The 25,947-nt window shown below is 37.9% G+C and overlaps 1 protein-coding gene across 1 annotated transcript; it reads right to left on the reverse strand.

The window, feature by feature from the left end:
• Positions 1-11,067: 11,067 nt before the first annotated feature.
• Ifit2 (interferon induced protein with tetratricopeptide repeats 2) lies at positions 11,068-19,293 on the reverse strand. The gene is made up of 2 exons (XM_063239483.1): positions 19,073-19,293; positions 11,068-13,435 (listed from the first exon to the last, which is right to left on the reverse strand). The coding sequence occupies exons 1-2, from the start codon at positions 19,075-19,077 to the stop codon at positions 12,016-12,018; spliced, it is 1,425 nt and encodes a 474-aa protein (XP_063095553.1). The 5' UTR covers positions 19,078-19,293; the 3' UTR covers positions 11,068-12,015.
• Between the last annotated feature and the right edge of the window lie 6,654 nt (positions 19,294-25,947).

The raw sequence follows: 25,947 nt of genomic DNA on the forward strand, positions 1-25,947 counted from the left end.
TTTTCCCTGTTATTTAATTGGTTGCCCTGCCTGTCTCTTAATACTCTTTTTAGGGTTGATTTTATGGACATGAATTTCTTCAGTGATTCTTTGTCATGGAAGTATCTTATTTATCCATTAAATTTCAAAGAAAGTTTTGCAGGGTACATCAATATGGATTGAAAGTTGTTTTCTTTCAGGGCTTGAAATACTTCTCTATAAGATCATCCAAAATTGAGAGTTTTTGCTGAAAAGTCTGCCACAATTCTAATGGGCTCTCCTTGATAGATAGGTGAATTGTATCTTTTCTCTCTAAAAGTTTTTCATATTCAGTTTTTATGCTGTATTTCTACTATCTTAATTATTATATGTCTGGGTGTAGATTTTTGTTGGTTGTGACTGTTTGGCATTCTCTATGCCTCACTTATCTGTATATGAGATTCTTTCCCCATCTTTGGGAAACTTTCTACTCTTACTTCTATGAATAGTTTCCAATGTCATTTGTATTGACTCCTGCATCCTCACTGATGCCTGTCAATCTATATTGTTTCTCTTTGCATCTCTTTGCGTCTTGAAGCTGTTGAATTGTCATTTCAAGCTGTCTTATTATTTTTAAAAATTCTTTCCTTTCATGCTCACTAGCTATGATCCTGTCCTCAAGGTCCAAAATTCTATCCTTGGTTTCATTCAAACAGTTTCACCAGATTTCAGTAGAACTTTTTATTTCTTGGACATCTCTTTGAATTTGTTTCATGCATTCTACTTCTTTTCTATATTGTTCTTTCAAGGTTTCCATCATTTTCCCATGTTCCTATCTTTTTTAAATCTATGTCTTCTCTAGCTATGCTGAACAACTCCTTTACTAACGTTGTCATTTCTGTCTTTACTATTTCTAATTTTATTGGATCCAGGATGGCAGCAGATGGTCAGCTGCCACTCCTCTTGTCATTTCTGTCTTCACTATTTCTAATTTGATTTCCTTGATAGCCTCATGGATTTGTTTCATTTCACTTGTTATCTTTTCAGAAATTTCAGTTGTGAGCAAGAAAGCAATTCACTCCCCTTCCTGGTAAACACCTCTTGTATGCAAGCCAGGAGGAGAACCAGTCAGCGTCTCCCAAGATCTGGCCATGGTGGCACTTAGGTGACTGAACAAGAAAGCAATTTGCTCACCTTCTTGGTAAGCACCCTTGGTGGGAGCCGGGGGAGAACCAGTCAGTGTTGTCTGAAATCCAGCCATGGTGGAACTTAGGCAACTGAATAAGAAAACATTTCACTTCCCTTTCTGGTAAGTGCCCTTTTTTTGAGCCAGGAAGTGAATCAGTCAGCATCTCCCATGAGCTACTGGCACACAGGCTGAAAATCAAACGTCCCATCCCTTCCCTGTCCCATTAGCAAAGGGGGCCTAGGTCTGAGCATCTCTTGGGAGAATGATCATATGCAGTTTAGCAAATATGGGGGATTTCCTTCCATCTTCTGTTTGAAGGCAAATGTTGTTTTCACTGTTTTGCTTCATTCTGATTGTTTTGCTCTATTCAATATTCTCTTTTGATTGGTTTTATAATGTTCTGTTTTTGGCTTGATTTCACTATACCTAATTGAATGTACAACTATTGTGAAGATAATGAGATATACTATGGTACCTATTACTGTTATCTCAGTATTCTACTGTGAAGATCTGTACCAATTTCACTGCATTGTCTCGATTGGCTTTGTTCTGTCTTATTTTACTATCTAAATTGAAAAAATAAAAGAAATTTCAGATGTATGACTTTTAATGTCTTCTATTTCAGTATTTCCTGTACTTGCTCCTGATGGACTAGATGTTTGAAATTGCATTTTGCTTTTTTGATTTGTCATTTTTACCTCTTGGGCTAATATTTGGTCTTTCAGTCCCACTAGTCTCAACTGTTGGTAGTTTGTATCTTGTACCTACTTTGTAGCTGATGTTTGTCCAGGTTCTGGGTCCCACGATGAAGGGGAGGGCCAGTTACCTAAATTCTTCTTGCAGGGCCTGTTGGGTGAGTCCTATATTCTTCCTAGGCTGACTAGCCTAGGAGTATTGATGTAAGTCAACCTGCTGTTCCTACTGTTACTATAGCTTCAGGCTGTTCCAGGCCACCAGATCTATCTGATTATAGTGTTTGCCTCAGCTGGGACCCTACTGTGTCACTGAGTGTCTCATAAGCCCTTTTAATTTCCTCTGGGTTAAGGGAGGCCTTTTTGGCACTCTCCTCAACCCATCTGATGTTTTCTGTATGGAGGAAGGATTCAGCCACACTCTTGCCAGGCTCGCCAAGGTCCTACAGCTGGGAGCTTTACTTTACTGCTGCTCCTGTTTACCCACTGAGGTCCTTTATTTGAGGGAGAAACTCACCACACTATCACAAACCTGCTGAGGTGCTCTGTGTGGATGACAAGTTACTGAGTCTCTCATTAGCCCAGCAAGGTTAATCCACTGACTTCCAAGGTCCAGAGGTTGAGGAAGAGGGGCATCTGGTGAACTGTGGCTTGCCCCAGCTCCAGGGGGTGAAGAGGAAGGGTAGCTGATGATCTGCAGCCTTATTAAGACCAGGGGGCAAGGAAGAGGAGTGGCATCCAACAATCTGCAGCTGTCACAGGTTGAGGGGGCAAGGGTGAGGGACAGCTGATGTTCTGTGGTCACCTCAGGTCTGGGGGGCAAGGGGGAGTGGCAGCTGACAATCTGCTGCCATCTAGGTCCAAGAGTATGTGGGGAGAGGCTAAAATCTTCCTTCTCAAAGGAACGTGCATACTTTATGAAGGCTGGTAATTAAAAGAAACACATGAAAGCACATGCATCAGGAAAACTACTTTTTTCAGAAGATTTTTGTAGGTTTGGAATTTTCTTGGTTCTTAGACAGCTGTAGTTACTCCTTATATTCTGTAACTCATTTCTGTCTACACTGAAGATTATAAGGCAGACAATCTTTAGAGATCTAACTTTGGTACTTTCTTGACTTTATAAATCTTGATGGATAGAGAAGAAATAAACTTTTTTTAATAAAGGATTTTATTTAAAGAGGAAAAAAAGAAAAACAGAAAAAAGGATGGAAGTAATACAGAATTTCAAAAAACAGATAGTAAGAAATCACCAGTTGATAGATTACATATTGTCATCTTAGAAGTCACTGTTCAAGTTACAAAATTAAAGCATACAAAGTGGACATTTAAACAACAAGACCGCAACAGTTCTGTTCAATGTTTCAACAGAAACTTAATAATATGGTTACCTGTTTTAAACACTTAAACATACATGTGGTTATATCCTTTAGAGCACTTTCTTTTCCCCTCTTTTTTATAATAACAATTACACATTTTAGGTTTTATTACTTCTACAGGTTTTATTACTCCTTATTACTTTGTTTCAAGAGAATAAAACCAAATGTGACAAAGCAAAATGGAATCAGTTAAAACAAGAATAGACATAGTATATGATATAAAAACAAAATACAAGGTGATCCACAATGGCTACTCTAATGCCTCTTGCTATCTTCAAAAGAATTGCCCATATCTTAAAGAGGGTAAGATTAAACATACCAAAACAGAACAAAACAGATCTTAAGGAAACAATTTTAAGAAACACTGATTTCAAAGCAAATCCACTGGAGATCTTCACTGTATGTCTTATTGTCTCTAGTTTTCTTCCAAATAGTTGTCCCCATCTTCACACACAGTGAATACATACTGAACAGTATAGAACTAATTTGATCATAACAGGGTGATGAAGGCTTTTGAGGTCTTCAAAACTTGACATTGGGGAATTCAATAGTGACTGCCATAACGTTCCTCATTCTCTTCATAGTAGCTGTCCTTATATTTACGTACGCTGAAATTGAACATAAGAGACTAGACTAATATCACTCTGAACAGTGAATAATAGTTTTGCTCGATTTTATATCATAATATTACAGAATTAGCATTGGGTTTCTTAGAGTCTCCTTTTATTCAGAGTATCTGTTCGTTACATCATGCATTATATATCAGTTCCTGTAAACTGTTTAGAAATTCTCCCCATGTGTGAATCTCTACATGTATATCTATCCTTTCTGTATTATAGGGAAAACCAGATCATAACAAGACAAAAAACAAATTCTTAGAAAAACGTGAAATGAAAAAGACATATAAAACCACATTATTAGGTGATCTACAGTAGTTACTATGCTTTCATTTGTTATTTTCAATAGAGCTCTCCATATCATCAGACATATAATAATTTAACATAGGAGTACATAGCTATTTTAATAAAAATAAAACATTGGAGTTATTATAGGACTTCAAAAGCAGTTGATAATCAAATCAGAATGGGTATGTTATTACATCTTGTCATCTTCAGAGTGGTTGCCTCTACTCTTAGACTCAAGCATACCAAATTCGAATAAGATCAGTAAAGGCAAAACAGCAGTTTAACAAACCAGCTTCAAAAAAGGTCAGTCATAGTAAGACAATGTAAGTAATACAGTGCTTCAGTTTAAGTTAATAGGAAATTCAGGATAGTTACCGTGGTATAGCTTGCTATTTTGGGGATAGCTATCCGTGCCCTCAAATCTAGTATGAGTAGACTGACCTGAACAAAATAAAATCAGACTAAGCAGAGTAATAAGATTACTGTGACTTTTAAATCCTGATACACTATTAACAATGTCCTTTGCCTTCTTGTTTTAGTCAATTCCTTACCTTTCCCTTTCTTAGGATGCTTTGTATATTTTGGGTACCACTAACGCCTTTAGTTTTTAGATTAAGGGGGCAACCTGTTATCTATGAGTGATACTGAACCTTTTTATTCCTGAGCTTGATCTAGAGCTGTACTCTTTTACTCACTAAAGCCACAAGACTTTCCTTCCTTCTAGCTTTGTAGTTCTACACTGCACAAAAGTGTCATAACTTTCCAACCTATCTGTGGCTGCTAGACAATTTGTCCCTATTTCTCTCTGGTTCCCTGTCACTTAGAGCTTTGTTCTCTCATCTTTGACTTTCAGTTTATTAACCTTCTTTCAGGTTGAGTATATTTTCTATTTAGAGCATCTCGATGGATCTTGCCTCCTAATCTACTCTGCTTGTATTTCTTTGTGTTAGTGTATCTAGGCTATCTATTTTAAAAAATTATAGCCCACCTTCTCTGCCTCAACTCTGTTATTCTATTTTTCTGCTATTATTTGTCCATTTTTCTCCTTCATTCCACTGTGCTTCTTGTTCATTGAGCCCTCTCTGCTACTGTTGCTGGAATCCTGGTATTTTTTCTCTGTCTCTGTCTCTGTCTCTGTCTCTCTCTCTTTTTCTCTCTCATATCTTTCAGTATTTTCTGTAGGGTTGGGTTGGTGGTCATGAACTCCCACAGTTCTTCTTTATCTTGGAAACATCTTGTTTCTCCATTAATTTTGAGAGAGAGTTTTTCAGGTTACATTAATCTTGGTTGGAGGTTATTTTCTTTCAGGGCTTGGAATATTTTCCCCAGGCTCTTCTTGATTTAATAGTTTGTGTTGAAAAGTCTGCATTATTTTGATGATTTGTCCTTTGTAAGTAATCTGCTTCTTTTCTCTGGCTGCTTTTAATATTCTGTTCTTGTAATCTTGTTTATTGTATGCCTGGGTATAGATCTGTTTTAGTTGTAGGTGGCTGGAGTTCTATATGCCTCATTTATCTGAGTATCATTTCTTTTTCCTATGCTTGGGAAGTTTTCCTTAATTATTTCTCTGAATAGTCTTTGTAGTTCATTTGTGGTTACTCCTGCTTTTTTGCTCACAGTTTTTATTCTTAAGTTATAGGTCCTCTTGTCGTATTATAGCCTCTGAATTGTTATTTCTTGGTTCCTTGTTATTTTTAATAGGTCTTTTCTTTATGATCACACATTGTAAATTCTCTTCAAGTTTCAAAAGGCTAACTTTTGTTTCTGTCAAGGCATTTTGCCAGCTTTCAATGGCATTTTTAGTTTCCTGGTAGTCTCTTTGGATCTGTTTCATGTATTCTAGATTTTGTTTATATTCTTCACCAAAGGTTTCATTTCCTTTTCTGGGTTCCTCTCTTTTTCCCTCTGTGTTTTCCTGAGAGGGGCTTAGCATTTCTTTAATTAACCTCTTTATTTCTTGTCTCACTTGGGTTAGAATTTCAGTTTTAAGTTCATCTATGAAGTCATGAATGTATTTAGGCCTGCTAATGTTGTGGCTAACACTGCATGATTGCTGGACTGGTTCTCTTCTGTATTTATCTCTTCTGGGCTTATTTTCCCAGGGTCAGTGGCTGGAGGTTTTGTCTGATCTTTTGCTTTTGTCATGTTTTTGGTTTCTTTCAGACACATGTGTGGAGGAGGTCTTAGGCCGTCTCTATATTCCTTACAGTTTTTCTAAAGCGTGCTGGCTAGGGGCTTGCTGCTCTTTCCAGTTTGCTGACATCTGAGGTGGCGCACAGGGATGCTCTGGGTTGGCTCCTCACTCTGAGGCAGTCAACCTATGACTGCCTTCAGCACTTTATGCTGTGCTGTGGCAGAAGTCACAGGGTCAGAACAATTTCATCCCTGACTATTGGTTCCCGACCAGCGGCGTGGTTCAGCCCAAGCTGCTCCCACCAGTCTTCTCTGGGTCAGGGGTTGTTGACTGATGCCACCGCAGCACCGGGCTCTGCCCTATTCCAAGATGTCTTCCAGTCAGCCTCCCACTCTGCGGGACCCAATTTCCAGCACTCACCGAGAGCCAATAAAGCTCTCTACGTTGGCTCCATTCCACACTGTGCCACATCCTCCTGCCAAAGGCCCGGACTCACCAACTCTCATTATTGGCAGCTGTGGCTTCAGTGCAACCTTAAATCGTCCGTCTCCACAGCATGCCCAGCACAACACAGAACGGCTCTCAGTGAGCTTGTCGGGCTTCAGCCCTCCATCCACGCTTTTCCTAATTTTATTTTTCTTTTGGTTTCCTCCTGGGTTAGTGAGAATCGTTTTCCAGTCATCTTGCCCTCTCCATGTTGTCAAATTCTAGCATCTGGGCTGTTTTCTCCAGAGAGGTTCTCTATACAGCTTCCTAGAAAGCCATTTTTTTTTCCAGCTTAGAAGAAATAAACTTTAAAATCACTGAGATAAAAACACATTTCAAGCACTTAATGTTGCTTGGTAAATAATCTTGGAAAAATTGGAGAAGCTAAAATCTGCCTATCCTGGAAGGATAAATGAAGTTGCAAGATGTGAAAAGCATTTGTCTTGTTCAAGAAGACACAACGCAGGGATGAAACCTGCTGGTAATGTATTTGAGATCAATATTAGCATTTATTATTTCACTGTCTGAAAATGTATGCATAAATTTGAATTCATAGAGTAATATTTTATCACAGAATACTGTTTAGTTTAAAAACAGGAAAGAGACAAATGCTAAGCTCAGTTGTTTACAATTACAATTTTTTTTAATTTTAAAGAGGATAAAGCCAGCAAAACAAAACAGATTAAAGCCAATCAAAACAAACCAGTCTAAGTGACACAAGACTTCAAAACAATATGAAATCAGAAATGGTTACCATAATGACTCTTGTCTTCAAAATAGCTGCAGATACCTTCAGACATAGTAAAAATCCAACAAAACAGAATATAACTAATAAAAACAAAACAACGAGGGCAATAGGACTTCAAAACAAGACAATAGTAAATCCAAAATGGTTTTCATAATATATCTGGCTGTCTTTGAAATAGCCATTGAACATGCCATCGAATATAACAAAATCAAACAAAACAGAACAGAGTAAAACCCAACCAACCAAAACAATGAAAATGACACAGGACTTCAAAACAAGATAACAAGGAATTAACAATGGCTACCACTTTCAGAAGGAGACCCACCCATACTGCGTACTGTGATCCCCTGAAAAAAAGATCAGACCACTGGACTTAGACCTGCAAAGCAGTGAAACACCAAACACCACCAGCATTTCACCTGAGTAGCTATCATCACAGCCTGTGTTACCCTGGATAAGCTGGTTGCTTATGGGATGATGGGAGATGTCTCTTTTTGATTCCCGGCCCTTGCACCAAAAGCGGCTGGGGTCTGGCTGTCCCCCTGGCTGTGGGGGCCCACGCATGGTGCTGGTTCTCAGGGAGGGCTTGCTTCTTGGTGCCTTCTTGTTCTCTTCCCCTCTGTGAATGGCACTGACACACGGGAAGTGACAGGGATCTTGGTTGTTTACAATTCTTATATCACTGAATCTCTGCTCTGTAATATTTTAAATCCAATGCAAAACATAAATTAACTCAATTCTTTGGGATATCCAGAATATTGGAAAGGTAGAAGAAAGGTTCTCTAAATGTGTTTAATTGTATTAAATCTGTGTAAACTTTTTGAGGTTAATGTGTAGGATTCTGAAGACTACAAAAATTTCATGCTCGGAGTACAATTTACTTTTTATTTTAAAAGTGTATACAATTAAGGAATCGCAGGAACTCAAATTCATTATTTTTCTAACAGGTGAGACATGAAGCAAGTCCCAAGGGTTGATATGTATCACTTGTCTGTGTGGTAACCTCATTTGGAGTAACAGTCTTAAGATTGCTATTAAATATTAAAGAAGAAAGACTTACCTGTTTGGGATCTGGTTTCACAAGTTTTTAACAAATCTTACTGTCTGCTTTTCTAGTCTTAAATCCTATATCTACGCAGCTAAAGGCGATGCCATACACTGAAATTTCCTGTCGAATGTCTGCAAATATAGGCACACCTAGAGATTTTAGTTTCCCTCTTTACAGTTTCCCAAAATGTAGATTACCAGCCTGGGGCAGTTGCATCATAAATCAAAAGGAAGTTTTCTTACCTGGTTAGTTTAAATTAGTCCCTTTTCCAAAACAGGTAATGTGGGAAATGATGGAGGAAGAGAGGAAATAATGAAGCACAGTCTGTAGTGTGACCCTCAGCACCTCGATTGGCATCCTGAATTGATTTTGCATGCTGAAGACGCTAACACAGGTCTCATCTGTGTTTATGATCAGAAATTAACACTTCAAGATTTCCAGTCTCTTCCAGATGCCTGATGTGTGAATTAATTGACGTGAGGTGGGGAAAAAGGATGACATTATATTGTGACTCAGTCTATCATCCCCAGGCCCCTGGGTCTGAGCTCAACACAAGAAGGAAGCAATAAGAAAAGCTAAGGAATCTTTTCAGTGAGAGATAGTAAGTAGTATTTGAAGACGGAAATGAGAAACCTTTTCACTTCTTTATTTGCGTAAATGTGCAAATCTTTGTCAGAGTTATTAGTACTCTGAAAGTAACAATCACACAGAGAACTGGAGATATATATTAAAGCAGTTTTATGGGCAATGCACACTGATGGTGTGGGTGCTGGAGCAATACAACCAGCAGATCAAATCAGATAAGATAATTCTGACACACTTGATCACCCCTACTTAGAAGGTTTTCTTTGTAAACCTTTTGCTTACCGTAGTGAGTATATGAAGTGAGCCAAATGTCATATGCTGGGCAGTGTAGTTAAGAAGTACAGGATTATGAGTCAAACTGAATTTAATGTGTTTTTATTTCTGTATTAGTCACTTGCTTATAGCTGGGAAAAAACATGCAACATGCAAAATTTAAAGCAAGAGGGGTTTATTTGGCTCATGTTCCAGAGTGTTCAGTCCATGGATGGTTAACTCCAACACAGAAACAGAATGGTGATGAAAGGGAAAACTGTACTAGGAAAAAATTAATCTTTTAAAACATGGTTCTCTTTGAGGCTTACCTAGCTCTGAAAACTGTTCTGTGGCTCTGCAATTGCTTTATTGACTCCTGTAACCATGACAGCATAACCAAACCTGATTAAACCTGATTGTATAAGCTTTGTAGTTATTAACCTGGTGTTGTAACTGATGATCATAAATGTAGCCTCAAACTGATGATCTCGCCCTGCCAGCTAATCAGAACTGTCAGGCTATCCTGCCCCACCTTTGTACCCACTGTTTATGTCTCACATTAAAATGCTGGCTCACAGACACTCACTGCCTGGCTTTCTGTTGGGAGTTATTCCAGCTAGGACCACTAATGTAAAATAATGTTGTTCACTGCCTCTTGACTTTCTCGGGTATTTTTCCTTTCCTGGACTCAGTTTTATACATGGCAGAAGAACACTGATCAACTCTTGAAGCCTATAAGCAGAGAGAAGGGAGAGACCAAGGACAAGAATTCACCCTTCCACATCACTACCCTAGCAATCCACCTTTTTTGACCAGGTCTCACCAATGAACATGAGATTTGGGGAGATATTTTAGATACAAACCATAACAACTTGCTATCCTTGAAAAGTGATATTTCAGGAATGTAAGCCACATATATTATTTTCCTTATTGGTTTACAATCCTATGTCGTCTTGAAGTCCTAAAATAAATAGAAAGTGTAAATGCCATACAATCCCTTTTCTACCCTTTCCACATTTTACTCTTTCAGGGTGTTGTTCTAGAAAGGGATTGGTGGTATGGTATGCAAAGATGAAACTAACATATCAGATATACAGTGTGTGCTTTCTTTAGTGCATGTAGGTGACCAAAGTCCTCTGGGGTAATCAGTACACCTGCCCATCTTATCATTCACCCAAAACACTACCATTTTTTCTCTCTAAGCACCAGGTCCAACAATAAACTACTCAGACAAAGTTAACTAGACCTTCCCCTAAACATGTACTGGTCTGATGGAATGAATTAGCCATTGTGGTTGGAGTCTTTGTACTTTCTGCTAGATGGCTCCTGGAAAATAAGAGAGACAACCAGTCTTTTTGTATCTTTCTCCTCTTAGTAGGGGATACCCCAACACACATCTGAACTGCCACCAGGACAGGACATAAAATCAAATCAGTGAATCTGTGACACTTCTCAGCTCACCTATTGTCAGTGTGGGACAGTATGTTTGTATGCACATGGTCCAGGGGGTAAGTGTAGAATATATATAGAAGCTCTGGATTCAAAGTTAGAGAGAAAACTTGTTCTATTCTATTCTGTGGTTGGATAAGTTAGCTTTTTGTTGCTATGACCAAATACCTGAGAAAAACTTATTGGCAGTTGAGTCTAAAAGACTTATCAAATAGCCAATTGCAGACAAATCAGAACACTGCTTTATGTTATATCGCATGTAAGATATTTATTAATAGAAGTATTACTTTTTTCAGGAATTCAAATTGTGTACACTGATGTTCTTAAATACATACAACACTACTTATAGAAAATAAAAACAGTTTTTACCATTCTTCAAATTTTAATTGTTGTTTTGAAAGTTGTATTTTATAATTTTTAATTGCTTAATAACAAGAGTCCATATAAGTTTAATTAAGCTAATCTCCATTTGATCACAATCTAGAAGAATAAATCAGCATTCCATTCTCTCTCTTTTGCCTCTCTTTACTGATGAAACAGTTATTTTTGTAAACAAGTGCTGAAGATATCTATATTTTAGTTTCTAGCACATTGTACAGTATTCCTTTTTCTTCTTTATATGCCATTTTACAGCTTCAGAGAGGGCAGAATGAAGATAAAATAGCTCCACGTGCTCCCTGAAAGTCATATACTGTGGATGTCAAATTCCATTGGTTCTCTTAGGCATGTCTCTTCAAGGTTTGACACATTCTCTGTTCTTTTTTTTCAAACCACATTGCAACCTAGGTTAATGTGACAACTGAACTCATTCTGTGTGGAGCACTGTACATTGAAGATTGGCTGGAGAGGAGAAAGGAGACAGCAGAGACAGACACAGGAGAGACAGAGGTGGGAGGCTGGGCAGCCCTGTATTGGCTTTGGTCTCTCAGTCTTTTCATGATACAGCACCTTACTGGCTATGCAAAGCCCATCAGTTCAGACCCTAAAATGACTCCACAGATGGAAAGATATTAGAGAGCTGAGGCACAGAAGGATTCCCCCATAACCCTGACCCAGTAGTGTGGCCAGTGCCCTGGTCCACACATAGGCTATATCAGTTGTTAATATTTTGAATACCAACTTGGTGGAAGGTTTCAACCCCTTCCAGCAGTAACCCTATGGGCACTATGTTCCTATTCCTTGCTCTGTGTCTAATCCAGAGATGCTGCAGGGATGAGGTTTCCAGAGTCCAAGTTCCTCTTCAAGTCTTTGTCTGCTTGTTGCATTTCTCCATTCAGCTCTTGAAGAAATGCCAAGAGATCCAAAGCTTCAGAATTGGCTTCATTTTTAGAAAGTTGACTTTGGGCAATTTTTTGCAGTTTGTCTTTCATCTTCTCTCTCTTCTTTGATTCCACGTTAATTTTCACGCCCTCTATAAAATGCTGGGTGGCCTTGGTGACACATTTCATGTTGCACAGCTGAAAGTTGCCGTACCGCAGATGGAGCTTTTGTTTAGCCACAGGAGTGAGCTCCTTGCTGAATTCTTTTTGGAAGTAATACTCTGCTTTCTCGTAGGCATCTGCATTGTTGTACTGACCTACTATAGCATAGAGAATGGCAATAAATGAAGAAATACAGAAGAAATTCACATTGCTCTCGCTGGCTTCCTCTAAATGCTTCAGAGCCAGTTCTGTTTGTCTCAGTAACTTCTCTCTTTCTGCGTATGTTTTATTCTCTTTCTTCTCCAGCATTTGAAGGACTTGTGACCGATAGCAGTTCCCAAGATAGTAATGTAGATAAGGGTTTTGTGGCCTGTGTTCTAGAGCCTTTCCAAGCTGTGTTATGGCTTTGTGCCAGACCTTTTTATTGTGATAATACTTTGCTGCACTGCCCAGGACATCTGTTGCATCTGGGGCTTCTTTTAGGGCTTCTTCGACCAGCCTCTCTCCTTCATCTTCCCCATCTTCTAACTTCACCTTTTCAAGTTTCAGAGCCAAGAGAACTTTAATGTACTGGTTGTCAGGATTTAGCCTGATGGCTTCCCTCAGAGGGTTAATGGGGTGCTGGGATGGTGGCCAATTGTTCAGACGGGAGCTTGCGATAGCCCAGCCAGAGGTGAATTCTGGGTTTTTTGGTTTCTTTTCCAAAGCCTCCTCAAAACACACCTTTGCCCTTTCTAATTGCTTTATTGTACACTTTAGCCGGGCCCACCCTTCTTCAGCATGGAGCTCGGGACTCTCCATTCTATAGGGGTTAAAAAATTCGGCACAGACCTGTTTCACCTTGTCCACATAAGTCTGAGCATCTTCGAGCTGGTCCATGTGGTAGTAGATCCATGCGTAGTTTCCCCAGGTGACCAGACTTCGGATTTTTGCTTGGCTGGGGTGTTCTTGCTTGATTATCTCTTCAGCCTGCTTTAAGCATTGCAGGGCTGCCTCATTTTGTCCTCTGCGGTGCTTTATATAGGCCAATACATTAAACATTGTGGCTTTAAATCCGCAGTTCTGAAACTCATTCTTGTACAACACTATGCTCTCGAATTCATCCAAAGATTTCTCCCCTAGCAAGTTCCAGGTGAAATGACATTTTAATCGCTGTAGGCTGCTCTCCAAGGAATTTTCAGTGGTCTCACTGTAGGGAAAAAAGAGTAAGATGGGCACGTTGAGACACAGCACCAACTCATTTGTCAAAGAACAAAATCACAGAAAATTATTTTCTTAAATTCAAGAGAAACACCTTTGCCCACATTCTCCTCTTTTTCTTTCTTTCATGGTTTTGGTGTATGTATTCATTCCTGCATGGGAAAGCATGAATTTGCAGACTATGGCAGAGGAAGAATTACAGAGAGGGAGGTGGCTCAGAGCAAGCCAGATGGTCAGTTGGCTCTACTACAGGGTCTTTGCAGGGCTTGTTAAATCTGTGGGAGATGATTTCAGCAGACATTTGTTTTAATTTATGTTATTTTTAGAACAGCTGTAAGTCTATTTAACTGCTTTTTTTTCATTCTTACCATGTTTACTTTTATATTTTTAAAACTTACCTTAATTTGCTAAACTTTCGGTGTTTTGCTACGCTGATTTTAACTTCCTTGTTATTGCTCTGAACTTCAGTACCATTATATCCTTTTTATTCTTTATTGTACTTTTTTTTATTTTCCGGTTTTGTTTTGTGCTTTTGGAAGAGTGTCTCACTGTGTAGTTCAAGGTGGTTTCAGACTTGTGATTTAGTCTGGGATAGACTTAAATTTGTGATCCTCCTGTCTTATTCTCCTGAGAGCTGGGATTACAGTGTGTTCCAGCAGACCCAGCACCTTCTGTATTTTTAACTCCTTAGTTTCCTTTATTTATTCTTTAATTTTTTTAACTTTTTATTCCTTCTAATTATTTTGGCTTTTAATAGGCTTAGTAGGTTTTAATGTACAGCAAGTTTTTGAGCTTTTGTCAAATTGGTTTTGCCTTATCTTTTGTTTTTTAACACTATATGCTCTCATTTTGGCCACTGAATTTTCCTACTTCAATCATTTAAGTCTTGTTTTCTTAAATTTTATTCACTCCCTTTGCTTTTGTGATATTCTTAACTTTTCTATTATAACAGACATTAGTAATGTCTTGAGTTTTTATTTTGAAATAAAATATAATCATTTTTGTTCCCTTAATTCTGCTTCTTAGACTGGTAATTTTTATGTTTAATGTGTGTTGTTGAGTTGATTTATTAATAATTTTTCATTTTTGTCTAATTTTATTGGCATTTTATTTTTGTCTGCTAGGACTTAATTTTTTAATAGTGTTACAGGCAGCTGCATTACTTAGAAATATTACAGGCAATGAGACAAGTCTTGGTCCTCAAAGGGACCAGTGCAATTATGGGGGAGACAGCTATCTCCTGCTGTGGGCCAGGCCTCAAGACAAAAGATCAAACAAATGCACCCACATCCTAAGGACCCATATTCTAAATAGGTCTCTATCACCTTGAGAAAGCCAAGAGTCACCATTCCAGCCCTCTAAGGGAGGAGTCACTGCTCTTTAAGCATGCCACTTGCTATGTGACTTGCTTCTCTTTTGGCCCCCGATTTAATCAGTTTCACCTGAGCAATTAATCTTATTGGTTAACCATAGTTCTGTCCCAGTTTATGCTCATCTTGTGAGTTCCCAAGTTTTCCCTATCTTAGACCCCTTTCACCTTGTGATTTTGCTCTATAAAAGTTGCTAGGAAAGACAGGGTCTTTGGCAACCCACTTGGGACCCCTTATGTCTCCCTCAGACAGAAGCTTTCTTTCTCCCAGTAAATACATTCTGCTCTTAATCTCTGCTATTCCTAAAATTTATTCTTCAATTTTAGAGAACACAACTCATACTGGACATATTGTAGGTTGAGTGTCTCATTCCCCTATATCAATATGATATGAGAAGTGTTGTTGGAGGGGCAGCTAAGGGGCAACTAGCTCCTTTTATTATGGGAAGAGTTCTTTTCCCTTTAGGGTATAATTCTTTTTAAAGATTTTCCATTCTCTTAAAGATTCCCTTCACGGTTGATGCTCTAAATAAGTAAATAAGCAACAGTAATAAAAACTAGCAAATAAGGGGCTGGGGATTTAGCTCAGCGGCATAAGTGCCTGCCTTGCAAGCAAGCATTCGTGAGTTCGATCTCTGGTACCGATAAAAACGAAAATGACAAAAAATAAATAAATAAATAAAAATAAAAAAATAAAAAAACTAGCAAATATACAAATGAACAAAAATATGTTTATGCATTTGAGTTCCTGAAATGTTCCCATTTTCTCACTTAAAAGGTTTCATGGTATCTATGCATCAGCCCTTTTATCATGAGTGAAGTATTCTAAATATTATGACTTTTGATGTATGCAACAAAAAGATGTCTGGAAAGTCATATAAAGTGGCCAATATCACTTTTGAACTTTATGTCTAGATGGAAGACAGCACAGTCTTTCTACCCGATCTCTTTTACTTTTTAATAACACACTACCTCAAGCCACACACATTTTGATTGGGCCAAAATTGGGCCAAGCTGGAAATAAAACTGAGGAGTAGGAAGCCTGGGCAGATGTTCACATATTAAGAACAGTGGTGTGCATACTGGGTGTCTGATGGTGATCTTATTCTGTAGGAATCATCAGATCCTCTACTGTGTGCTGCACAGAGTGTGATCAGATGAACAGGGAGAACTAACAGGTTCTGTGTCCCAACTGTTTCATCCTTGTCTTCTTGAAGTCCCTGAAGACCTGTCTTCAGATCCTGTGAGGCACATTAGAAACTTTAAATCAGTTCCTGATCGTTTCTGTTTCTGAGGACATAACTACCACCAAAGTAAAGAAAAAATCAATAGTAGGAAAAATAGACAGGGAGTTTTGGGGAGAACCCTCCATTCTTTTAATGTCCCAAGCAGCTCTTAGCAAAGAGGAAGTAATAACTAACTCCACGGGAAGAAGCCCAAAAGAGAACTGACTTGGTATCGGACATCCTACAGACAACGTCGTCGCCTTGCAACATTCACGTCTAATCTTCTTTTTTTTTTTTTTTTTTTTTTTTTTTTTTTAATTTAAGGAGAAAAGAAAAAAAAAACAGTGAAGGCGTACAAGTTATACAGATTTACAGAAGAAAAAAATGCGCTGTAGGAAATCACTAGTTAATGGATTACATATTGCCATCTTAGAAATAATTGTTCAAGTCACAAAATTAAAGCTTGTAGAGTGGACATTCCAACAATGATACTGCAAACAGTTCTGTTCAATGATCCAATAAAACTCTGTGATATCATTTTCTATCTTATACACTTAAATATACACGCAGTTATATAGTTTAGAGCACTTTCTTTTCCTCTCTTTTGTACAATGACTATTACACATTTTGGGTTTCATTGCTCCCACGGTTCTTATTGCTTTTTTGGAAGAGAGTAAAACCAAATGTGACATAACAGAACAGAATCGGTCAAGTCAAAAGGGTGGACATAATAGATAATATAAAAACATAATACAAGGTGATCAACAATGGTTACCATAATGCCTCCCACTATCTCTAATAGAATTGCCTATATCATTAGTTGTAATACAATTGAACAAAACCGTAAAGAATAAAACCGACAAAACCAAAACATTGGGGACATTGTAGGTCTTCAAAAGTAGATAAAAGTCAATGAGAATGGGCGTTATAATGAATCTCATTATCTTCTCAGCTGATGCCTAAACTTTCGAACCTGATCTTATTTTGCTTCTCAATGAGGTTACAGAAAGTTTCTTAAGAACATGAACTCTTCTGCTGCTTTCCAATTTTATAAAAGAAACAGAGTGATGGAATAGAGCTTGTCTCCAGAGCTGAGTGTAATAGTACAATGGCTATAATCCCTACTACTTGGGAGGGTGAGGCAAGTTTGAGGCCAGCATGGGCAACTTAGTGAAGCCATTTCAAAATAAAAAGGGCTGTGAATGGCTTTGTACAGCATCCCTGGGTTCAGTTGCCAATATTGAACAAACAAAACAAAATACGATCAATTGTGCATTTCTAGGGTACAGATATTTAATGTATATCTTTATGTAAAATTCCTCAGAACACCCATTCAAAAGTTATCTATTTTCACTGCTTGATTTTTGGCTTTTATTTCCTCTGGTAAATCAGTGAACCTGGTTTCTGATATTAGTATCATGGGCTCAGAGTTATAAGGCTTATGTTACTGATTCTCACAGTTTAAATAGTTTATACTGCAACAATTCCTTCACCAGCTTCTTGTCTGGATGAATGTCATAGTAACATTATTCACTAGGCTCAGAGAGGCCACCAAAATGTCTTGGAGGAGTCTCAGCATCAATGAGGAGGTCAATTAAAATGTGCAACCTCAGATCTCAACCTGGTCTAATAAACATATTCTAAGGTGATAGGCTGGAGAGGTTAAGCCTTGGAATCAGTCTCTTGCAAAGTTCCATAGATGATGTTTTTGCATGCTTAAGTTTGAGAACTATTGTCTAGTGACACAGAGGGAATACTCTAAAGAAAGACTATAACTTCAGATTCAAGGGAAATGAAAATAGGGACTGACTGAATTTGTATTTTTAAAAAATTCTAAAATAATATTATGCTAAAAAATTCTAAAGATGTTAAAGATTCTGGATGACTGTAAAAGCATAAATCCACAAACATCTCAAACCTTGTTTTCCCTCTATCAGGTAAGTGTGGACACTAGCAGAAAAGATACGATTTCAAGAAGGAGATTAGGAGCCTTACAGAAAGCGAGGAATCCGAACTAACCACTAGGACAAGTATTGCCAGATTCCAGAACTCTCTGGACCAACGCTTAAGAAAGCAGGTCCAGTTACTCTACCCTTTAAACTGGAGAAAACAGGAAGCTCTCTTATTTCCCAATAAACAAACACTTCCTCTCCAGAGCAATCTTAGTTTCTAGCAAATGGATTTTAGAAGCACTCTTTTCTCCATGCACTCCATCTCTAATGCATGCCTCAGATAAAAATACCCTAACAGATTTACTTTCTTTTTTATTTTCTGTTCTTGGGTTTGAACTCAGGGCCTTCACACTGAGGTACATCTTTAGCTCTTATTTCTTTTTCTGTTTGAAACAGGATCTCACTAAAAGTTGATCAATTACCCAGGCTGAGGTTAAATTTGCTATCTTTCTGACTAAGCCTCCCAGAGTGCCGAGATTACAGGTATGCCTACCACACCCAGCTTCAATCAGTTTGGAGATGAAAATATTTCTATTCAGTTACTAGCCCTAATGAAGATCTGAGATGAACAAGTTCCATACTAAAGAAAGGTTTAAAGTAAAATTCACTTTAGCTGGAAGCAGGATTGCTGTTCTGCATACATCTTTAAAAATGCCTACTGAAAAGAAACCTTTTATTAAATAATATTTTTGTTGAAAGCCCCCAACTTAAATCTTTCAAACAGAAAGCAAAAGACGGACAGGTCACAAGAGCAGTCCCCTGAGAGCCATCTTTACATGTAAGTGCCCCCAGATTCACCCTCTCTCTCTGCCAGTTTCTGAATCAGACCTCAGATCTCTGCTTTCCTAAGTGAGCAGATCTGAAGGTACCTTCAGGAAGTTAGACTGTGTGACTTACAGGAGGAAACAAATGGGCATTGATAAGACATTCGTGGCTACAGAGTTAGAGATGTAATAAATCTATAATCAAACGCTAACGCAGAACCGGCCTTGCTTGGGAGTATGGCTGTTTAGGATTTGCATTAGATGACAAGAGTTATTCTACATTTTCAAAGTGACCGGAGAAAGGAGAAGCTTTACCTCATGATTGCAGTGCAGTTCTCAGCTGGGCCCACAGGCTGCGGTTCAGGCTGCTGTCTCTTCAGAAATTTTTCTGCTCTGCCTCCAGTGAATGTTCAAGACTATATATAACAGCATCTTTGGTTTTTGTTTCTGTTTCCCTATGGTTGGCTTTATGGAGCACAAACAGCAACAGGAAAGTGTAACTGCAGGACTCTTTCCAAAAATAAATCTTGTGTAAGAGCCAAGCCTGTGCAGTGAGTCAGAAATCCTTCACTTGCAATAACAGTCCTGTGCTCCCCCAACTATGTTACTCAGAGGAGGAGACAAATGGGCATTGATAAGTTATATTTCCAAAGCAGCTTTCCTCATTATTACCATGGTAACCGGTTCTCATCCTTATCACCCTTATGACACATAGGCCACTATACAGAACTGTTAAGGTTTGCAGTGTAAGGATTTTAGACTACTTCATTCACTGTCAGAGCTCCAGTTCTTGCACTGCACAGTGTGGTAGGTATTCAAAAAGAAATTGTTGAATGAATGAGCACATTGTTCAAAGCATGGGTGCTGATGTCAGTCCGTCTGCATTTGGAATTCGGATTTATTTATAAACCATGAGAATCAGATTATTAAATGTCTCTGCTTCCATTTCTTCTATTAGGAATTGGGAACAAAACTGCTACTAATTCAGTGATGATGGAAGGATTAAATGAGTGAATGCACAAAATATTCTTAGAACAATGCCTGACAACTAGGAACTATATGCAGGTTTTTGTTGTAGTCCGGGTTTACAGAGGAATAGATTTAATACAGGATACATAATTCATAGGATTATTTTATAATATTCACCCAAGGAATCAAATGCAGAAGAATGTTAGAAATCTGTTTACACACTAGAGACCCCAAAAAATCCAGTTGAAGGCCTGCATACCATAACAATGTCCTGCATGAGTCCTTATGAAGACCTAGAGCTTATGGCAATGTCCTCCACAAAATCAGCTGGAGGCCTAGAGCCCATGCCAATGTCTCATGTGAGTCTGTTTCACAGATCTGCACCAGGAAGGCCCAAAGTCAGTAGTGGAAGCTAGACAGTCTATACCAGTGGAATGAAGGGGTCTGTACCAGAGGCCTGAGTGCACTGGTCGGGAGTGATGCTTACCGTAAACATCAGAGTTCCTCCAAAGAGAACTGTAGTCATCCTCAGTGACAGCAAGGTCCTGAGTGCATCTGATGTTGAGAACCGCTGAGTTCATAATGGGAAAACCAGCATGACGAGTTTCTCCAAGAGAATCAACAGCACACCGTCTCCTCCTGGAGGATTGTTGGGAACAATCCTCAGGTGGTTCTTCCACACCTAGTGCCACACTCCTTCAGTGGGTGACGTTTAACACCCAGTAGCTGAGTGTTAAAGTTGACAATTAATTTACCACACTTTTATTATAATTATAATGAATAACTAAAATCTAATAGCTAACAAGCCAAAGAGACTAGAGAAGAACTTGAAATTTGCTTTTTTCCAGAGCCATAAGTCTTCTGATATCCCATGATCCGTATAACCACTACTTTAAACCAAACAACTTCTAACATCCATGTGTGTTCTTTGCTTCCATAAGATCTACAGCATTTTAAATTCCTGTGTTTAACACCTTAGTATTTAGCATTCACACATCACAGGGACCAGTCACAGTTATTTGCAATGATAAACAAATGTGTTTCCCTTATTCATGTCCATTAATCATGGTTGTCAACTGGACTAAATTGAGAGATACCTATTAAACTGATAAAGCACATTTTTGTATGTGACCTTAGAGTATTCCTAGAAATGATTGATAACAGGTCAGAAAAATGAATAAGAAAGCCCCACCCTGAATGCAGACAACACCATCCAATAGGCTGGATGCCCAGATGAAAGAAAAAGCTGAAGAAACGCAAAGTTTGCATGACACCACACCGAACTCTTCCCGCCACCGCTGCCTGCAGATACCGAACTCCAGTTTCTTCTGATTTTAAATGCATGTTTGTAATGCATCCAGGGGCTCTCAGGCCTTGAGTTGTGGACTGGGACTATATTATTGGCCCTGCTTGTTCTAAGGTTTCTGACTTTTGTTTTTCCAGTAACACTGTTCATTGATTAAAGAAACGGTTTGCTGCTATCTAAAATTTCTTAAACATCTTTAAAAATTCAAAATTGATATTATTCTGAACCTTAAATTTTCAATAGCTCAAAGAGACTTTCACCTGTATAGTGCACAATAGATGAAATTTAGCTGCCATTCGTAGAGTACCAACAGTAAGTCCACCAAGATGCACACAAAATTACAGAGGAGCATTTCTTTCACTGTTTTGTTGTGCAAGAAAAAAACATTTATGGAAGAAATAGAAACTCAGTTGATGAATTGCACATGTCATCACCTTCTTCTTCATCTTGAGAAGATCCCGCCAGATTAGATGCACTGGCTGAGGCAGCAAAATTTGGCTTCTTGGGAAGCTTGCTGTATTTGAAGTCATTTGTGTTGAGCCACTTCTGCGTGGTGCTGATTTATGCAAATAATTCCTGTTGCTGTCCAGTAACTTCTTCAGAAATGCCAAGGCTTTGCAGAGGAGAACTGGCTTGTCTTCCTTTTAATGCTACTACCTTACATTCTTTTTTGGGGGCTTTTTCCTTTTCATCAGTACCAGGGATTGAACTCACGACTGCCTGCTCGCAAGGCAGGCACTTATGCCGCTGAGCTAAATCCCCAGCCCCTACCTTGCATTCTTGTAAGAATTCTTTTACTTCACTAATGTAAGAGCCAAATCCCAAACTTGCTAGTGCTCTAAAAAAGAACAAAACAGTATCTACCTCTCACTGGATTAGGATATTGAGAAGAATAAATTAATATAAAAAACTTAGAACACAGGCTAGCCCCTCAGAGGAAACAAAATTAAACATACATTAATACATGTCTGGGCTGTAGGAACCAACAATGAATACAGACTGTTAACACAGTGTCTTGCATCAAACAATTACCTAACCAACTTATAATATGTTCCTCACTTCTATTTTTTCTCTTAAATTTACAAGAGTAACCTAATAAATTTCTAAAACTAAATAGCTATACTTTATGACATTAAATTTAAGTGGAAGTATATTTATATTATAATATAATAAATTTACAAAATTAAGAAATCAACACAGTAGAAAATCCTTCAAAGTTGCATCAATTACTAGACATTAAGAAAATACAAAACCGTTTCTCAGATGAAGAAATACAAATGGCAAATAAAAGCATGAAAAAATGTTCATCATCATTACTCATTAGAGAAATGCAAATTAAAACCACACTGAGATTCCATCTCACTCCTGAAAGAATGGCCAGGATCAAGAAAACCAACAACAACAAGTGCTGGAGAAGCTGTGGGGAAAAAGGAACTCTCCTGCACTGTTGGTAGGAGTGTAGATTGGTACAACCATTGTGGAGGTCACTCTGGAGATTTCTGAAAAAGCTGGGATTGGAAGTCCCATTCATTCCAGCTATTCATCTTCTAGGCATATTGTCAGAAGAACTGAAAACATCATACCACAGTAATTTTTTATGTGCACCCATGTTTATAACGGCACAATTTGTAATAGCCAGCTTTTGGAAACAAGCTAAGTGTCCATTAACTGAGGAATGGATAAAAAAAGTTGTGGTATTTTTATACAATGGAGTACTACTCAGCTATAAAGAAGGATCACATTGAGACATTTGTAAATAAATGGGCGCAGCTTGAGACATAAGTGAAATAAATCAAACTCACATGTATGAATACCGAATAGTTTCCCTAGTGTAATAAATGATACAAATACATAAAAATATGTGGTAATCATGATTCCCCTTTTATGGCTTTGAAGCCTTATAAAGTTTTCACTCATTAACTGGAATGGTTTTATTCTGGGCTGTTTGATATTATTGTCTGTGATGATATGAATGGCTATTTTGAAGAAAACAAGACATCATAATAGCTAGTGCTGATTTAATATCATCTTGTTTTGAAGTCTCATAAAACTATTGTTCTGTCTACATTGCTTTTATCATGTTGTATCTTATTGGATTTTATTATATGTGATACTATAAACAAATTTTTATAGGCAAAGAGATAACATAGAAACCATTGTTCGTTTTCTGCTAGCTGGTTCTAAATACCCTATAATACTTTCATCCTCTTGAATGGTTTCACACTGTCTTGATATATTTGATGCTATAGTATACGAAGTTATACTCAAATATTTCAAGGAAAGAGACACTATGGTAACTACAATAAGGTCGGGTTGTCTTGTGGTGAAACGTTATGTTGCTTAAATTGTTCTGTTGTAACGTGTATTGTTATGTTTTTTTGTCCTCTTTTATCTCAATCTCCCTTTTTTAAAAAAATTTATTTTTTTAATTAAGGGAAAAAATTTTTTTAAATTAGCAGGGCATGTTATAGGAACTTTTTTGTTTTCCTATTAACCTGATTTGAAGCCCTGCATAGCACTCACCATCTTGTTTTGACTGATTTTACCCTATTCTGTTCTGTTCGATAGTATCAAGTTTGAGGGTAGGAAACTACTTTGAAGGCAATAAGGTTCACTATGATTCCCATTCTGGTTTGACTATTATCTTCTTTTGAAGTCCTGTAATGTCTCCAATGTTTCAGTTTTATTGGTTTTGTTCTGTACTGTTTTGTTCAATTTTATTATACCTGATGACATAGGCAATTCTTTTTAAGGTAGCAAGAGGCATTATGGTAACCATTGTTGATTACCTTGTATTCTGTTTTTACATCATGTGCTATGTCCATCCTTTGTTTTGACTGACTGCTTTGTTTTGTCACATTTGGCTTTATTCTCTTCCATAAATAAAAAGTAATAAGAATTGTGGGAGTAATAAAACCCAAAATGTGAAAATGTTATTGTAAAAAAGAGAGGAAAAGAAAGTGCTCTAAAGGATACAACTGCAAGTGTGTTTAGGTGTGTAAGATAGATGACCATATTACTAAGCTTTTGTTGAATCACTGAGCACAACTGTTTGTAATCTCACTGTTTGTATATCCACTTTGTATGCTTTAATTTTGTAACTCGAACAACTATTTCTAGGATGACAATATGTAATCTATTAACTAGTGATTTCTTACTGTTTTTTTTTTTTTTTTTGAAATTCGGTATTACTTGTACCCTTTTACTGTTTTGTTTAAACAATATTTTAAAATTTAATTAAAAACAAAAAAATACAACCCCCCCAATTTTTTCTTTTTTATTTGTCTTGCAGGATTAAATATGACAATAGCTGTCATATTTAAACAAAACTTTGAAAATCATGGGATGATGCCCACCTAACAAGATAGAGATACAGAGAGAGAAACAGAGACAGAGAGATACAGACAGCCATAGAGATAGACAGCAGGTTTTCTGCTTCTTGGACTGAGTGGCTTCTGATTTACACATCTCTCCAGACTGTAGATGGCTGTAGAGGAACTATTCAGTCTCTGTTTATGTAAACAAATCTAATAAGTCATCTCATATCTATTCTACTGGTTCTATTTTTCTGGAGAATCCTGGTGAATAAAATACTTTTAACCACAAAGGGATTGTAATGAACACAGATCCAAGATGGGAAATTGGTAATAGCATCAGGTGTCTTTGACATCAGGAAATTACACAGCACAGGTGAAACATTCGCCTGCAAAATCAAGACTGTTAAGGTAGATTTCTCAATCTCAGTAAAGATATTTATCATGAATTTTTATGTCCAGGCTTCAGAGCAACAGCAGCTGAGCTTCTTAAAGTCTTCCACCCTTTGTTCAGGATACAATTGCACCTCCTGCCCCTTGAAACTGTCACTCAAGAATGATTGCTTCTGGTTCTGCTTACAAGTTCAAGTATGCCTGTACTCCATCATGCCTTACATGATGGAGTAAGAAACTAGAATACCATGGGTTTTGTTTTGGTTTTTGAAATTTCTACTCAAGAGAACTATTGGACAGAAATATTGAAAGTATGTCTAAAGGTACTGGGTAGGGAGACAGACAGAGACAGATTCTACCAATGGTCAGTGTGTTCTAAAGTGCCCAGAGAGGACTTACTTACTCTCTAGAAAGCAGGATGGCCAATGCCTGTGCACAAAGCTACCACCGCAGGAAGGAGACTATGTGGCGTGACTTCAGAACAGAAACTAGAAACCAGTCTCTCCACCACAACTTCTCTATTATGGGAAAAACTTGTTACAGTTCTGATTGCTCTGCTTACTGCATGTATTTTTGTGTTCTTCTTCTAGAATATAGGCTGCAGGCGCTCCCATGACAGCTTGATTTAATGAATGGAATGTCTTCCCGCAATGAGAAAACCCATCTTGTATAGTTCCATTGGCTATAAGGTGGTACAATGCCATTCTTCTCCCTTTGTGATTAGCAGTATCAAATGTAGCACTGTCTGGGTCTTGCTAGAAAGGCTTTCTCAGGCCCTGACCTAGACCAACTGAAGCAGAAATCCATGTCAGTAAGCCTTACAGAGAACTCCAACGCATGCTAAAGACCGAGAACCATGTGATATACTGAACAAAAGCGAAAACACTTCTACTTATGAAGCTATACTTTCCTTGAGATTGTTTTGAAAATTGATGCCTTTTTTGCTTTGTGTTTTCTTTCTTTTTTGACAGGGTCATGCTGTGTAGTCCAGCCTGGTCTCGAACTCCTCCTGCCTCAGCCTTGCAGCCTTCCAGCCAGTATGAGGCAAGCAGCTTCCAAAGGCAATGGGGTCAAGTGACCATGGACAAAATCCTCAAAACTATCAGCCACGATAAATGTTTCCTCATTTGAAGATTGGATTTTTTTTGTTTTATTTTGTTTTTTAATTTTATTTAAGGAGAAAAAAGAAAAAAAATAGAAAAAGGGTA

The sequence above is a fragment of the Cavia porcellus genome, unplaced genomic scaffold (genome assembly GCF_034190915.1).
Source record: "Cavia porcellus strain 051 isolate PalLab524CR breed Dunkin Hartley unplaced genomic scaffold, mCavPor4.1 scaffold_28, whole genome shotgun sequence".
NCBI lineage: Eukaryota > Metazoa > Chordata > Mammalia > Rodentia > Caviidae > Cavia > Cavia porcellus.